The sequence below is a fragment of the Pteropus vampyrus genome, unplaced genomic scaffold (assembly GCF_000151845.1).
Source record: "Pteropus vampyrus isolate Shadow unplaced genomic scaffold, Pvam_2.0 Scaffold19, whole genome shotgun sequence".
Classification (NCBI taxonomy): Eukaryota; Metazoa; Chordata; class Mammalia; order Chiroptera; family Pteropodidae; genus Pteropus; species Pteropus vampyrus.
In genome coordinates, this window is record NW_011888800.1 from 8,929,082 (window position 1) to 8,944,711 (window position 15,630).

Sequence of the window (15,630 nt, forward strand, 5' to 3'; positions counted from 1 at the left end):
AATCATCTATCATAGGACACTTCGGTTGCTTCCATGTCCTGGCCACTGTGAATAATGCTGCTATGAACATCGGTGTGCAAATATCTTTTCAGATATGGCTTTTCAACTCTTTGGGGTAAATACCCAGTAGAGGGATTGCTGGATCATATGGTAGATCAATTCTTAGTTTTTTGGGGGAACCTCCATACTGTTTTCCATAGTGGCTACCAATTTACAGTCCCACCAGCAGTGTATGAAGTTTCCTTTTTCTCTGCGTCCTCTCCAACATTTGTTATTACGTGTCCTGTTGATAACAGGTGTGAAATGGTATCTCATTATGGTTTTGATTTGCATTTCCCTAATAGCTAGTGATGATGAGCACTTTTTCATATGTTTTGGCTATTTGTATGTCCTGTAGGGAGAAGTGTCTGTTCGGGTCCTTTGCCCATTTTTTGACTTTTTTTTGTTGTTGTTGTAATTGATTTGTATGAGTTCTTTTTATATTTTGGATATTAGGCTCTTATCGGAGGCATTGCTTGCAAATATATTTTCCCATTCGGATGGTTGTCTCTTTACCTTGTCGATGATTTCTTTTGCTGAGCAGAAGCTTTTTGGTTTGATGTAGTCTCATTCATTTATTTTTGCTTTTACTCCCTTTGCCTTTGAGGTTAAATTCATAAAATCCTCTTTAAGTTCAAGGTCCATGAGTTTAGTTCCTATGTTTTCTTCTGTGCATTTTATTGTTTCAGGTTTTATATTCTGGTCTTTAATCCATTTTGAATTAATTTTGATGTATGGTGATAGACAACAGTCTAGTTTCATTCTTTTTCAGATGGCTTTCCAGTTTTCCCAGCATCATTTATTGAAGAGACTTTCCTTTCTCCTCTGTATATTTTTGGCTTTTTTGTCAAAAATTGTTTGCCCATATAAATGTGGGTTTACTTCTGGACTCTCGATTCTGTTCCACTGGTCCGTGCGTCTGTTTTTCAGCTAATACCATGCCGTTTTGATTACTGTCGCTTTGTAGTATAATTTGAAGTCAGGCAGAATGATGCCTCCAGCCTCATTCTTTTTTCTCAGGATGGCTTTGACAATTCGAGGTCTTTTGTGCTTCCATACAAATCTGATGATTTTTGTTCTATTTCTTTAACAAATGCCGATGGGATTTTGATGGAGATTGCATTAAATCTGTATAATGCTTTAGGTAATATGGTCATTTTAACTATGTGATTCTTCCAATCCAAGAACACGGAATATCTTTCCATTTCTTTGAATCTTCTTCAATTTCTTTTAATACGGTCTTGTAGTTTTCATTATATAGGTCCTTCACATGTTTTGTTAAATTTATTCCTAGGTATTTTATTCTTTTTGTTGCAGTTGCAAAAGGAATTATTTTTTCACTCCTTTTTCTGAGATTTTATTATTAGAATATAGGAATGCTATGGATATTTGAGCATTGATTTTTTATCCAGAGACTTTACTGTATTTGCTTATTGTTTCTAATAGTGTTCTTGTGGAGTCTTTGGGGTTTTCTATATAGAGAATCATGTCATCCGCAGATAGTGACAGTTTGACTTCTTCGTTTCCTATTTGGATGCCTTTTCTATCTTTCTCTTGCCTAATTGCACTTGCTAGGACCTCCAATGTTATATTGAGTAACAGTGGCAATAGTGAACAGCCTTGCCTTGTTCCTGATCTTAGAGGGAAGGTTTTTAGTTTTTGACCATTAATTATAATATTGACTGAGGGTTTGTCATAGATGGCCTTTATTATGTTAAGATACTTTCCTTCTATATCAATTTTGTTAAATGTTTTGATCATAAATGGATGCTGTATCTTGTTGAAGGCTTTTTCTGCATCTATTGATAATGATCATATGATTCTTATTTTTTAATTTGTTTATGTGGTGTATCACATTAATCGATTTGCATATGTTGAACCATCCCTGTGCCCCTGGGATGAAGCCCACCTGATCGTGGTGTATAATCTTTTTAATATGTTGCTGTATTCAGTTCGCTAGTATCTTATTTGGGATTTTTACATCTGTGTTCATGAGAGATATTTGTCTGTAGTTTTCTTTTTTTGTGTTATCTTTACTAGGTTTTGGTATCAGGGTAATATTGGCCTCCTAAAATGGGTTGGGAAGTATTGCCTCCACTTCTATTTTTTGGAAGAATTTGAGGAGAATATTAAATCTTCTTTGAATGTTTGGTAGAATTCACTTGTGAAGCCATCTGGTCATGGACTTTTACTTTTTGGTCGGTTTTTGATGATTGTTTCAATTTCTGTAATGCTATTGGTCTATTTAGATTTTTCAGTTCTTGATTCAGTCTAGGACGGTTGTATTTTTCTAAGTACTGGTCCATTTCTTCTAGGTTATAAAATTTGGTGTTATATGCTTTTTCATAGTATTCTTTGTATTTCTGCGGTGTCAGTCATAATTTCCCCTCTTTCATCCCTAATTTTGTTTATTTGTGTCCTTTCTCTTTTTTCTTTAGTGAGTCTAGCCAGGGGTTTGTCAATTTTATTAAAACCTTCTCAAAGAACCCCCTCTTTGTTGCATTTGTTTTTTTCTTTTTTTTCAATTTCATTTAATTCTCTAATTTTGATTATTTCTTTCCTTCTGCTGACTTTAGGCTTCATTTGTTCTTTTCTAGTTTTTTAAGGTGATGCATTAGTTTGTTTATATGGGCTCGTTCCTGTTTTTTGAGATAGGCTTGTAATAATACGAACTTTCCTCTTATAACCACTTTTGCCATGTCCTAAAAGTTTTGATATGTTGTACTGTCATTATCATTCTGTGTATCTCTTTATCTCTTTTTATTTCTTTTTTTTGATCCAGTCATTCTTCAGTAGCATGCTGGTTCTTCCCTCTCTTTATAGCTGATCTCCAGCTTCAAAGCATTATGATCAGAGAATATGGTTGGTATGATTTCAACCCTTTTACATTTGTTGAGGCTATCTCTGTGTCTCAGTATGTGGTCGATTCTTGAGAATGTTCCATGTGCACTAAAAAAGAATGTATAAGCAGCTGTTTTGGGATGGAGGGCTCTGTAAATGTCAATCATGTCCAGTGGTCTAATGTATCACTTAAGGATGTTATTTCCTTATTGATTTTTCTGTTTAAATGATCTGTCTATATCCAACAGTGGGGTATTTAGGTCCCCTACTAGATAGTGTTTTGGTCTGTTTCTCCCTTTAGTTCTGTTAGTAATTGCTTATTATATATTTTGGGGCTCCTTGATTGGGACATAGATACAAATGTTATGTCTTCTTGGTGCATGATTCCGTTTATCATTATGAAGTGTCTCAGTATCTTTCTTTACCTTTTTTAATTTGAAGTCTATTTCATCCAATATTAGTACTGCTACTCACTTTTCTCTGAATGTCATTTCCTTGAAATATCATTTTCCACCCTTTCACTTTGAGTCTGTGTTTGTTTTTGGAACTGAGATGTGTGTCCTGGAGGCAGCATATGGTTAGGTTTTGTTTTTTGATCCAATCTGCAACTCTGCGCCTTTTTATTGGTGAGTTCAGTCCATTCACATTTAGGGTGATTATTGAAATATGAGGTTTTCCTATAACCATTTTATGTTTTGCTTTTTGGTAGCTTGGTGTTTCCATTGCTTCCTGTCCTGTGTGTCTGTTTTCTTTATTTTGGTTGGGTTTTGTGGAGTTCTCTCTTGTCCTTGTTGTTTTATCTTATATATTTCAGTTCTGAGTCTTTGGCCTTTGGTTACCATCACGAATATGTAAAGGATAATTCTTCTGTGCATGCCTTATCTCCATTCTCCTTTGCAAATTTGGATATTTGGATTCTCCCCTTTTCAATCATTGTTGTCTCAATTTGTCCCTATGAATGCTGAATGTTCATTACTATATTGCTATAGCAAATCTCTTCTTATTGTTTAAGCTTATAATGCCCTGTTCTTAGTAAGGGTTGCATTCCTCTGCTTCTATGGGCCTGCTAATTGCTTTACTTCTAGTTATGTATTTTTTTGTCATTTTGTTTTAGGTGAACTGACCCCTTTTAGTATTTCCTGTAGTGTAGGCCTTGTAGAGGAGAATTCCCTCAATTTTTTCTGGAAAGGTCTTTATTTCTCCTTCATATCCGAAGGAGATCTTAGCTGGATACATTATTCTTGGTTGGTAATTCCTTTCATTTAATAGTTTGAATCTTTGATTCTACTCCTTTCTGGCTTGTAAGGTTTGTGCTGAGAAGTCCGACGGTAATCTAAGGGGTTTTCCTTTATAGGTTACCATCTTCTTTTCCCTGGCTGCCTTGAGAATTCTTTGTCATTGATTTTTTATTTTTTATTTTTTATTTTTTAGGCGAGGCAACCCTTGATTGACCTCACAGATTGCAAGGACCTTGTCAGCTTACAATCCCTTATTTTTTATTTTTTTATACCTATAGCACCTGGTCTTCCTAGGTGGTCTCCCATCCAAGTACTAACCAAGCCCAACTCTGCTTAGCTTCCGAGATCTGATAGGATTGAGTGTGTTCACAGTGGCATGGCTGTAGCAAAAGTAAAAATCTTTCACTAGTCATAATTTGCCTGAGATAAGGTGTATCCAAAAGAGGCCTTGTCAACCAAAACATCTCCAGCTCAGATTTCTGCACAATACCTTGCAGTAACATTACTGCAAAAAAAGACTTTCAATTTGTCATTGTCAATGTCCTTCCATTTATCCATTCACTAAAGTCCTTCTGGACCAGGTGGCCCTGAAACCAAGAAGGCAGCTTGAGCATTCATTTCACTGGTAATTTTTGAAACTAATTCCTCAGTAAAGAACAGTTCAAAATACTGCAGTGGGTCAGTGGCATCATGGCATCAACTTTTCTGCCAGGTGTTCCAGCAAAGTCATCATACCTTTGACATGGAATCATAACACGAGTTGACTATTTTAGAGCATGACCCGAGTCAGCTGATGTAGGGCTGTTTCTATCAGATTTCTAATTGGACGGAGGCCTGAAGGTATAGTTTTCTGAGCACCATCCGAAAAATCATCAGAATTGTCTATTTTGGAAAAATTGGATTCATCAAATCAAGTTTCAGCTAACAACTGTTTGAGAACGATGTTAATATCATGCATAAGAATGCTACATTTCCTAGGATTTGACATTTTCAGCGATCAAGAATTACTATATTTTGTAAATGGAAATACCATTACTGAAAACAATGCTGTAAATAGAATGATGTCATTTGTTTCCAAAGACTATCGATATAGTAGAGTGATGCGAAAATAATAGTAAACACGAGATATTTCATGGCAAACGTTGGGGGTAAGGTTAAGACTGTAATCCAAATTATCTTGGGGTTACTGCTGCAGCTGCAAGTGCTGCCAGCAAGTATTCTCGGGGCAGACAGGAAATGGGTTAATCAGAGCCTTCCTTTCTTATTTGATAGATGCAGTAACTTCTCAAGTGTCTCTGAAGATAGTGTTCTTTTTAAATTTCTATGTTCTGTAATATGTTTATTTTGAGAGTCCACTTTTTCTGATGGTGGTTGCTTGGTCTTTCTCTTTCATGTTGCAAATTTTTGAGAGGTAGGTAACGGGTGAGAATAGTTTGAATTACACAGACCTCTTAAAAAACTATCTGATGATTTTTCTTAATTTTCTTAATTTTTTCTGTGGTGAGTAGAATCATTTAAGTTTGTTTCTTTGATTTTAGTATGCAGCATTTTGAAATAGATTCTTAGGAAGTCCTTGATGATAGTGGTAATGTTTTTTCTCTCAGAAGTAGTTTTACAGGCAATGACAAAGTCTTTCACATTTGCTGCCACTATTATTTTGTGTGTGTGAGAAAAATCTTTATTTTGGTCAAAGTAATACATGTACATACATGTATAAGTCATATAATTCCACATGTGTGTTATACACACACACAGGTACACACACGTATGCACAGAAACAAATCAAAAGAGCCAGCAGTTTTCTGCCACATACTTCCCTATTTGTCATTTCTGCTCAATACACAAATTGCACTTTCGGCCTTTTTAGCTTTCTGTCCTCACTATCTACATTACCTGTTGATTTGTTTCACTTGCACCACACCTTTTACACACGTGTAACTCCCTCTCTTCAATACTTTCCCTTCTCACATCCTTAATTAGGTACAGTCCAAGCTTTACCAGAGCTGTAAAAAATCTCTCAAAGAATTCTGATGGCTTTACATATGTGTGTATTTTTTCTTCATGAAATATTCCCTGGGGCCTTCCATCTTCCTACTTCTTTCTGGACCATTTTATTCTTTCTTGGCCTTCCTTTTACTATTTTCCTTTGAAGATCTTTTCTCTCTCCTGTGCTGGATCTTGCCTTTCTCTTTCTTGGTATATTCTCTCATTTTGGTGAAGTGCAGTTTATAGTAACTTCCTGAGAAGGTGTATGAGAGGTAGTTTGCGTGTCTGAAAATTATTTATGCTCTCTTTTACACTTGATTGATGGCTTAATTGGATTTAGAATTGTAAGTTGAAAATAATTTAACTTTAGAATTTTTAACATATTGTTCCATTATCTTTTAGTGATACCAGAGAGCTCCATGGGGTGGGAGTCCAAAGAGGGACCCTGACCTGGAGTTCTGGTGACCAGGTTCTTGTCTTATGTCGTGAGAAAAATTTACAGACATGACAAACAGCAAGCAGGAAAAGTTTTATTAAAGCTAAAATACACACTTAAGAGAAAAGTGTGGGCAAACTCTGAGAGTCTGCTCTGAGCTATCTGGATTCTGGGCTTTTATTTTCTTGGGGGTGGGGGTCGTGGTGAAGATGTAGTACTTGTTGTGCTGGTGATATTATAATGCTATGATTAGCCAAAGCTAAGCAAAGCAGAGGGAAAGACTCTAGCCTTATCCTGGAGGGGAGAAGGTGGCCCAAGGCCATCTATCTGATCTCTCAGCCTTGGCTGGAGTCTCACATTTGGGATCAAAACTGGGCGAGGGCAGAGTAAATGACTAAGGAAAAATTCCAGAGCCACATCCTGAAGGGGAGGGGAAACTTCCCTAGACTAATAAATATCCTGCCTCGCTAGCTTTTCTCGATATTGAGAAGTTAGTGCCATTCTGATTCTTGGTCCTTTGTGATTTTTATTTCCCTCTGCAAACTTTTAGGGACTTCTCTTATCTCACTTACCTCAGGTATTAAGAAATCTTGTGATGATTGCCTAGCCTTGGGCCTTTTTTCATTCATTGGGCTGCATACTCATTGGGCCCTTTTAATCTGGGAACTCATGTCTTCAGTTTTGAGAAACTTTCTTGTATTATTTCTCTAATAATTTTCTTCATTTTCTCTACTCTCCTCTATCCCCAGCTATTAGTTGGAAGATGGACCTCCAAGATTCCTTTTCTATATTGTCTTTTCTCCTCATGTGTTTTTTTTTTTTTTTTTAATTTTCTTGGTTCTTTTTTTCTAAATTTCCTTAACACTTACAATGAATTTAAAAATTTCTGTTACTGAGTTCTTGTTTTGTTTAATAAAAATACAACTTTGAGTAAAAGTACAATTAATGGAAATAATTTGCTTTCGGGTTACACTTCTTGACTTTAGATATCAGATTATTTAATTGGGAACCATACAGATATTTTGTGACTATCCAAAATATCCAAATTCAAACTTTCATTTAACATCTAATAAAGTAAAGATTATGTGCTTTTTGGTAAGATGTCATGAAAGAGTAGGTGCAATTTGAAGTAAAGTATACATGCAGAGAATTTAACACCTAGTTTCATGAGATGCTTTTGCTATGGATTATGTAAAGTAACAGAATCTTTTTGGTGTAATTTCATAGGATGATTTTTCAGGATTGTCACCGTATGAAAGGAAGAGACTGAAGAACATATCAGAAAATGCAAACTTTTTTGCTTCTCTTCAGTTGTCTGAGGTTTGTGTGGAGTTTCTAGTTAAAACCAAGATGCCATTCCCCTTGCCAGTAGGTCAATAAAATACCTATAGTATCAGGTTTAATAGTGTTAGATGAGGGAAGGTAAAATTAGGAGAAAGTTTTGCATTTAATAGACAGAGGTTACCATATTTTATTGATTCCAAGACATTTTTTTCATTTTAATATATATATATATTTGAAGTTAGCATTTTAAAACTATACCTGGGAGCTTCCTTCTCCCCCATTTTGGTGGTACATAAAATAGTGATGTCTTATGAAAGACTGTCTTGGATTCAAAGAAACGGTATGTTCCAGGTGGTTTCTTTAAAGGATAAAGGTTGACGGATGTGTGATAGAAGAGCGAGAGGACAAGCTTTTTCTTAAAAAAAAAAAAAAAATAATAATAAAGTTTAAGAGTAGATGGGAATATGCTTTATATAGAAACCTTTAAGGATAAATGACCAGATGTATGCTAATGTTTTATAATCATTATAACTAAAGGTATAGTTTACATTGATGTCTTTACACAGAGGGTAAAAGTTCTTTGAGAGAGTAGCTGTTTAAGAGGGTGTGTGATGTTCTCCCTCAAGAGACATCAAACCTTTGGCTTTATTAAATAATTAATTGATTTCTCGAATACCAGATTCCCAAATATTCAGTGTGTGTTTGTATCTTGAGGAGAGGAAAGGAGAGTTAATATAATTTTGTATAACTAAATTATATTTATGTCATTAATGAAAATTCATCAGAAATTTAGACAAAGTATCTCTAGTTTTTATTTTAGTTAACAGAAATTATGATTTGATTTATATAAGTCTAACCTATAACTTTTCTAGAAAATACCAAAAGATTGCCTCAGTAGAAATTAAACTTTTTAATTTGTAATAGTATATTTGACTAAATGTTTAATGTTTAATCATGTAAACTCAATAGCAACCTGGTTCAAGGTATCAAAATACCAGCAGTTTAGACAGTATTAAATACTTGCCTTTATTATTGATAATATATTTGTCTCATGTCTGCTACCAAGAACAAGTATCATATTTTAAGGATTTTTATTTCCAGTATAGAAGTTTAAGTGGATATGATAGCAGATACTTATTACTTTAATAGATTATATTATTTTTATGTGTCTATTTTTTTTGTATTTTGCAGTCAGCTGCAAGGCTCCGTAAAATGATAAAGAAGAGACAGCCTCCTGAATCCAAACGGTAAAAGATTTGTTTTACAATGTCTGCACTGTGGTATATTGGGGAGTTGTTTTATAATTTGAAGAAATGGTTTGGTATAGTAAAATAAGTAACAGATCAGAAACTTTGTAATCTTAATCCTCATTGGATTTCTGAGGGAAATCCTTTTAATAGCTCTAAAGTTCTCATCTTCATCAAAAGAATATAGAGGAAATCAAATCTTGAGAGCTGAATTTTGTTTATATTTAATACTGTTGCTGCTAATGGAGGGAAATCTTTATTTCCACTAAATTATTATTTTTGCCTAGAAAATGATTATTCTTAAAGATTCTTCTACTTTTTATTTTTCTGGCTATCTTTTTGCATCTCAATTTTTTTCTTATTCTGGTAATAAGGGAATTAACATTTATTGAACATCTGTGAAATATAGTGCAATGTCCTAAAAATTTTTTCCTGTATTACCTCATTTAATTCTGATAAGAACCAAATGTGGGAGGTGACATATTCATTTAATGAGATAGAAAACAAGCTCAAAGAGGTAAAGTAATCTGCTCAAGGTCAAAATAGCTCATAAATGGAAGCTTCAGGATTTGAATTCCAGGATTCCTTAGTTTAAGTTCTATGTACGGCATTTTAACAGTGCTTATGTATAAATGAAGAAACTAAAAATCTTGGCATCATTAGATCATGTTTTGTGCTAGTGTTAATGAAATATAGCATCACTTACTTGGTTTGATTCCAATACAGGTCAATTAGCTCGAGAAAAGCTAAACTTAATCATGGCCGAATATTTGGGAGTGTGAAATGTTGTAAGAGTAACATCATTAACCCTGAAAAACAATAGCACTGATTCTGTTGCCAGTTGATTAATAGCGTTACATGTGCATATTTTTATTAGCAGAGATTGACGATTTGTTCCCAAGTGCGGTTAGGCAATTTCCTTGTTGTGTAAACATCATATAGTGCACCTAGATGGTGTAACCTAATACTCTAATTGCGCTGTACCTTTATACCACTGGCAGTGCGGTAGGTTAGTTAACAGCAGCACCACCAGAAACACGTAATTGTAGTGTAAGCCCTGACAGTTGGCTTTTCTTTTTGTATATGCAAGTGTCTGACTTAAGCTTTGATTGCCTAGGCATCCACTCCAAAGAGGCATTCATTTCAAAGAAACATAAAGGAAGGCTCTCTAGAATACACACATTGCCAGCCATTTGGTAAAGAGCCAGGCCGCCTCCCCCCACACCAAGGCTCCTTTTTTTTTTTTTTTTAAGAGATCTTAATTAACTTTCTTTACTGTTTGGGCTACTTTTTTTCCCTCTCTTCCAGCACTTTAAATTCCTACTCTTATGTTTTAAATTCACCAATAAGAGTGAGTCCAGGAAACCCTAGGACCCCATCTTCCACCCTAATAAAAGCAGCACCCCAGGCCCAAGCTCTACCTCTTTCTCTATCTTGTGTGTCGCCTGGCAATGCCTTATACTGCCAGGGCCTATAATAAATAAACTCTTTTTCTTTAAAGTTTCCTAATGATTATTGTTGAAGGGCATCTTGCAACTGGAATAAGAGCCATAAGGGTCGGTCCAGTTGTCACATTGGTTTGGAAAGGGGAGATGTCGATGGGGAGCTCACTGGGCCAGGCATTTCTAGCTGATGGCAATCAATAAATTGAGAGAGGCACAAAACAGTAATGCCTTGCGCTATAATGTTCCTACTGCCACAGAGTCGTTAGGCTAGGTGATAGGAATTTTTCAGCTCCATTATAATCTTATGGGACCACCGTAGTGCATGCAGTTTGTCATTGACTAAAACGTCCTTATGCAGCATGTGACTTTGTAGGTATTAGTAGCAAGTTGGTAGACTGGAAGTTATATAACATAGAAGAAAGAGCATAGCTCTTCAAATTTGGCAAATTTGATTTCAAGTTTTGATTCAGCAACTTATAACTGTGATATTAACTTTAGACAATTCACAATTTTTTTTCCCTTTTCTGTAAAGTTGGTATTATGCCAATCCAGAGGGGTTTAAATTTTTAAAAATTATTAAATATAAAAAGCATGTATAAAATATTTGTATATTTGAAAATGTAATAGTAATACAAGCACCCATCCATGTATCTGCCATTCGAGTTAATAGAAATCACAGTGTCTTTGAAGGGCCATATATACCCCTCCCTCCAGATACAACTATTATGCCGTATTTTGTGATAGTCACTCCTTTTATTCATAGTTTTACTGTCTAAGAATATATCCTTAAACAATACATTTAGTTTTGTCAGTTTTTTTGATATTCACATTGAATGCCATTTTTATATTCTTCTGGGATTTTCTTATTTTGCTCATCTTTATATCTTTATGTTTTGAAATTCACTTGTGTATGTGTGTAGCTTTATTTAATTAATTTTTGCTGCCGTAGGAATATACTATGGTATATTCTGTTGATGGACAGTTGAGTTCTTTCCAGATTTTCATTATAAGAGTGCTGCTCTGAACATTCTTAAGTCTCTTGGTGCTTATATATGAGAGTTTCTCTAAGAGTGGGATTCTCTAGGAAGGTTCTCAATATTAATTATGGATGTTTTAATAAATATTAATCATAGTTGTTTTAATAATTTGAGAACCTAAATTATCCCATATGCTGAGGCTTTTTTTTGAAAATTAAATGAGGTATTGAATGCTTAGGACAGTTTCTAGCACATAGTATATTTTCAATGAATAATAATTATTACGAATTCTTCCAAACTAATGTAGACTGTAGATGAGATCTTTGAGTATTTTTGGAAGTAATTTCAGAGGCTTTTCATTCCCTAACATTATTTAATGAAGTACTTTCTTCTTAAGACTTAATATGTTCACAGCATACAGCATTCTAGGTTGGTGGGTTTTTTTTTCTCAACACTTTAAATATTTCACTCTACTCTCTTGTATGCATGGTTTCTGAGAAGATGGATGTAATTCTTGTCTTTGGTCCTTTATAGGTAATGTACTTTTTTTCCTTCTGGCTTCTTTGATGATTTTTTTTTAATCTTTGATTTTCTGTAGTTTGGAAATGAATTGTTTAGGTTTATTATTACTATATTTTTGCTTTTATCTTGCTCGATGTTCTCTGAGCTTCCTGGATCTTTGGTTTGATGTCTGACATTAATTTGAGGAAACTCAGTTATTGTTTCAAATATTTTAGAGGGGGGAGGTAGATGGGGTAAGGGGGGTCAAATATGTGGTAAATAAATAAGTAAGTAAGTAAATAAATAAATAAATATTTCTTCTGTTCCTTTCTGTCTACTTCTGTATTTCCCATTAGGCATATGTTACACCTTTTGTAGTTATCCCACAGACCTTGGATATTCTAATTTTTTTTTTTTTTTTTTTTAGCATTTTTTTATCCTTGCTTTTCAGTTTTGGAGGTTCCTACTGAGATATCCTCAAGCTTAGAGATTCTTTCCTCAGCCATGTCCAGTGTATTAATAAAGCCCACCAAAGGCATTCTTCATTTCTGTTACAGTATTTTTGATTTCTAGCATTTCTTTTTGGCTCTTTCTTAGGATTTCCATCTCTCTGCTTACATTGCCTGTTCTTTCATGGTGTCTATTTTATCCATTATATCCCTTAGCATATTAATCAATTAATTAAAATTCATGGTCTGATAATTTCAACATTCCTGCTGTGTCTGGTTCTGACACTTGCTCTGTCTCTTCAAATCATGTTTTTAGCCTTTCAGTACGCCTTGTAATTTTTTCTAGATAGCTGGAGATGATGTACTACTGGGAAAAAGGAAATGTTGTGAATAGACCTGTAGTAATGTGGTGAGATGCGGGTGCAGGGGAAGCATTCTGTAGTCTTGTGATTAGGTCTCGGTCTCTGAGATCTTATGCCTCTGGACTGGACTGTGAATTTCACAAGTGTTACAGTTTTTTTCCTCCCTTAGGTGGGAGAGGTTGACAAGAGTTGACTGGAGTTGGGTATTACCCTTCACCCAGGTCAGTTAAACTGTTATAATACCCTGGCAGATTAGGCTTTGGTTAACTAGTTTCTCCTGAAGGCAGGCCTTGTTAAGAGCTGTCTGCTCTAGTGTATTTCAAAATGGTTCCTTCCCACCCCGGTGGGAAACATGAGGGACATTTTCTCTGATATTTACTGTGAGTCCTGGCTGAGCTCCGGGATGTAAATGTTATAAAATTGTGGGGGTGAGTCCCCCTTGAGGTTTTTCTTTAAAGACAGTTTTTTTTAGGAGCTTTAGTTTCACAACAAAATTGAGTGGAAGGTACAGAGATTTCCCATGTACCCCCTGCCCCAACGCATGCACTGCCTCCCCGTTTATCAATATCCCCCACCAGAGTGGTACATTTGTACCAAGGATGAAGCTACACTGATATATCATAATCACCCAAAGTTTCTAGTTTACCTTAAGGTTTACTCTTGTACATTGCATGGTTTTGTACAAATGTATAATGACATACATTCACCATTATAATATACAGAGTGTTTTTACTCCACCCAAAATTCTCTGTGCTCTGCCTATTCATCCCCTCACCACTCTCACCACTGGCAATTTGATCTTTTTATTGCCTCCATAGTTTTGCCTTTTCCAGAATATCATGTTTTTGGGATTATACAATATGTAGCCTTTTCATATTGGCTCCTTTCTCTTAGTAATACTCATTTATGGTTCCTCCCTGTCTCTTCATGGCTTGATAGTTCATTTCTTTTTAGTACTGAGTAATATCTCGTTGTCTGGATGTACCACAGTTTACCCATTCTCCTAGTGTTGAACATCTTGGTTGTTTCCCAGTTTTGGTAGTTGTAACAAGGCTGCTATAAATATCCATGTCTAGGTTTTTGTGTGGACTGTCGTGGACTTTTTAACTCTCAGACTCGTCCGCATAAGCCTCCAGCAATTGGTCAGTTACTGTTCAGGTTTTCCTACTGTGGCATTAGTTTCCACGGTGGTTTCTGTTTCTGAGTCTCTGCTCCAATAAGCCACAACTCCTGTATTTGCCTATATCTCTCTCCAACATTAGGGTCAGTGGTTTACACTGTGTCCTTGCCTCTCTTAAGGATCCGAGAAAAGTTGATTTTTCAGTCTGTTCAGCTTTTTACCTGATGAAGATCAAGGGTGACTTTCAAGTTCCCTACATATAGAACCAGAAGCTAGAAGTTCTGAATTACTTTTTTAAAATGAAAAAGTTCATGAAAAAATAGGAGATATATATAAAATTTAAAAAAATAAACTATACGGAAAGGAATACAATGAAACATTTGTCTCTTTTGCATCCTAGACTTTAGTTCTCCAGGCCTTTTCTGTAGAGAAAACCACTTTTCATAGTTTCATGTATATTATTCCATAGGTAATCTCAGCATGCACAAATGTATGTATATATGTAATCTTTTTGTCAAAAAACCCAAATATAACCATATTTAATATATACTGACCTTGTTTTTGCTTTTTATGAGTTCATGTCATATCAGCACACAATCTATTTCATTCTTTTTTATGGCTGCAAATTATCGTGTTAGATATGTATGTCATAATTTATTTAACACCCCTCACCTTCCCATGATGAACATTTATGATATTTCCAGATTTTTAATTAAAATTAGTGTAGCCATGTATATGCATCTTTGCAATGTGTAACTATATTTGTGAGATATGTTCCTAGAAGTTATCTCCTTAATATTAGTAAATACATATAATTTTTATGAGTATAACAGGAGTTTTTTCCCCACACCTTTAGAAAGAAGCCTAAGAAGAGAGAAAACGGAATTGGATGTAGAAGGTCAATGCGATTACTAAATGTAGATCCTTCAGGAATTTCATTACCAGCAACTCCAACCCAGCCAGCATTAGTAGCAGATGAAAATGTAAGAAAGAGTGCAAAGACAATATATTAACTCAATAAAATACTGAAATTTTTTTGAAGTGTTTGAAAATCAACTAAAAGGTCATTATGTTTAATTTGTACTTTATTAATTTAATATTTGACTATTGTATGGTTTAATGTGTAAGATTTCTAAGCCATTAAAACTAGGTTGGACTCTATTTCTGCAGGCTTACCGGTTGCAGGATCGTGGGTAAATAACAACCTTTCTGAGTCATGGTTTCCCCTTTTTTAAATGGCAACAATAATAGAAACCTCAACAAGGTGTTGTAAGGGTTAAATGAAATAGTTTCTCTAAAGATCCTTACATGGTATTAACAGCTTAGTAAGTAATAAATGGAGTTAATATTATTAATAAACAATATGTGTTAATAGTGATGGGGGTTCCTTGCTATAGTTTAGTTTTATACTATTAGTGAGTGGAAAGAGTATTATTTACCAAATTTATTGTCTAAGATTATGATTATATTTTTTTATTCAAGAACTTCTACCGTTTTTAATACTTTATGTCTAAGAATGGTAAGATAGCGCTAATTAAGCTGGCGATTTGGGAGCTAATTGCAAATTTAGGTGCTATGGGAAGAATAGCTTTCAAAGTTTTTTGAAGCTTTCACTCATAATTAGAAATATGTTTAGATTGAACTCATTACACATACACACAGACAACTGAAACAAAACTTTTGTGAAATGATAATTAACCCTTTC

The 15,630-nt window shown here is 34.8% G+C and overlaps 1 protein-coding gene and 1 pseudogene across 6 annotated transcripts in view; one reads left to right on the top strand and one right to left on the bottom strand.

Moving 5' to 3' along the window:
• WDR76 (WD repeat domain 76) overlaps positions 1-15,630 on the top strand; it is a 101,413-nt gene that overhangs the window by 6,950 nt on the left and 78,833 nt on the right. For all 6 annotated transcript variants that reach the window (XR_895622.2, XR_002779159.1, XM_011355025.2 and 3 more), the window contains 3 exons: positions 7,768-7,860; positions 9,016-9,071; positions 14,782-14,908. Coding sequence is in view for 4 of the 6 variants with exons in the window: in XM_011355025.2 (XP_011353327.1) it covers positions 7,768-7,860; positions 9,016-9,071; positions 14,782-14,908 (276 nt within the window). In the remaining 2 variants the exon portion in view is untranslated. The remainder of the gene's footprint in view (positions 1-7,767; positions 7,861-9,015; positions 9,072-14,781; positions 14,909-15,630) is intronic.
• Positions 4,388-4,506, bottom strand: LOC111736329 (annotated as a pseudogene).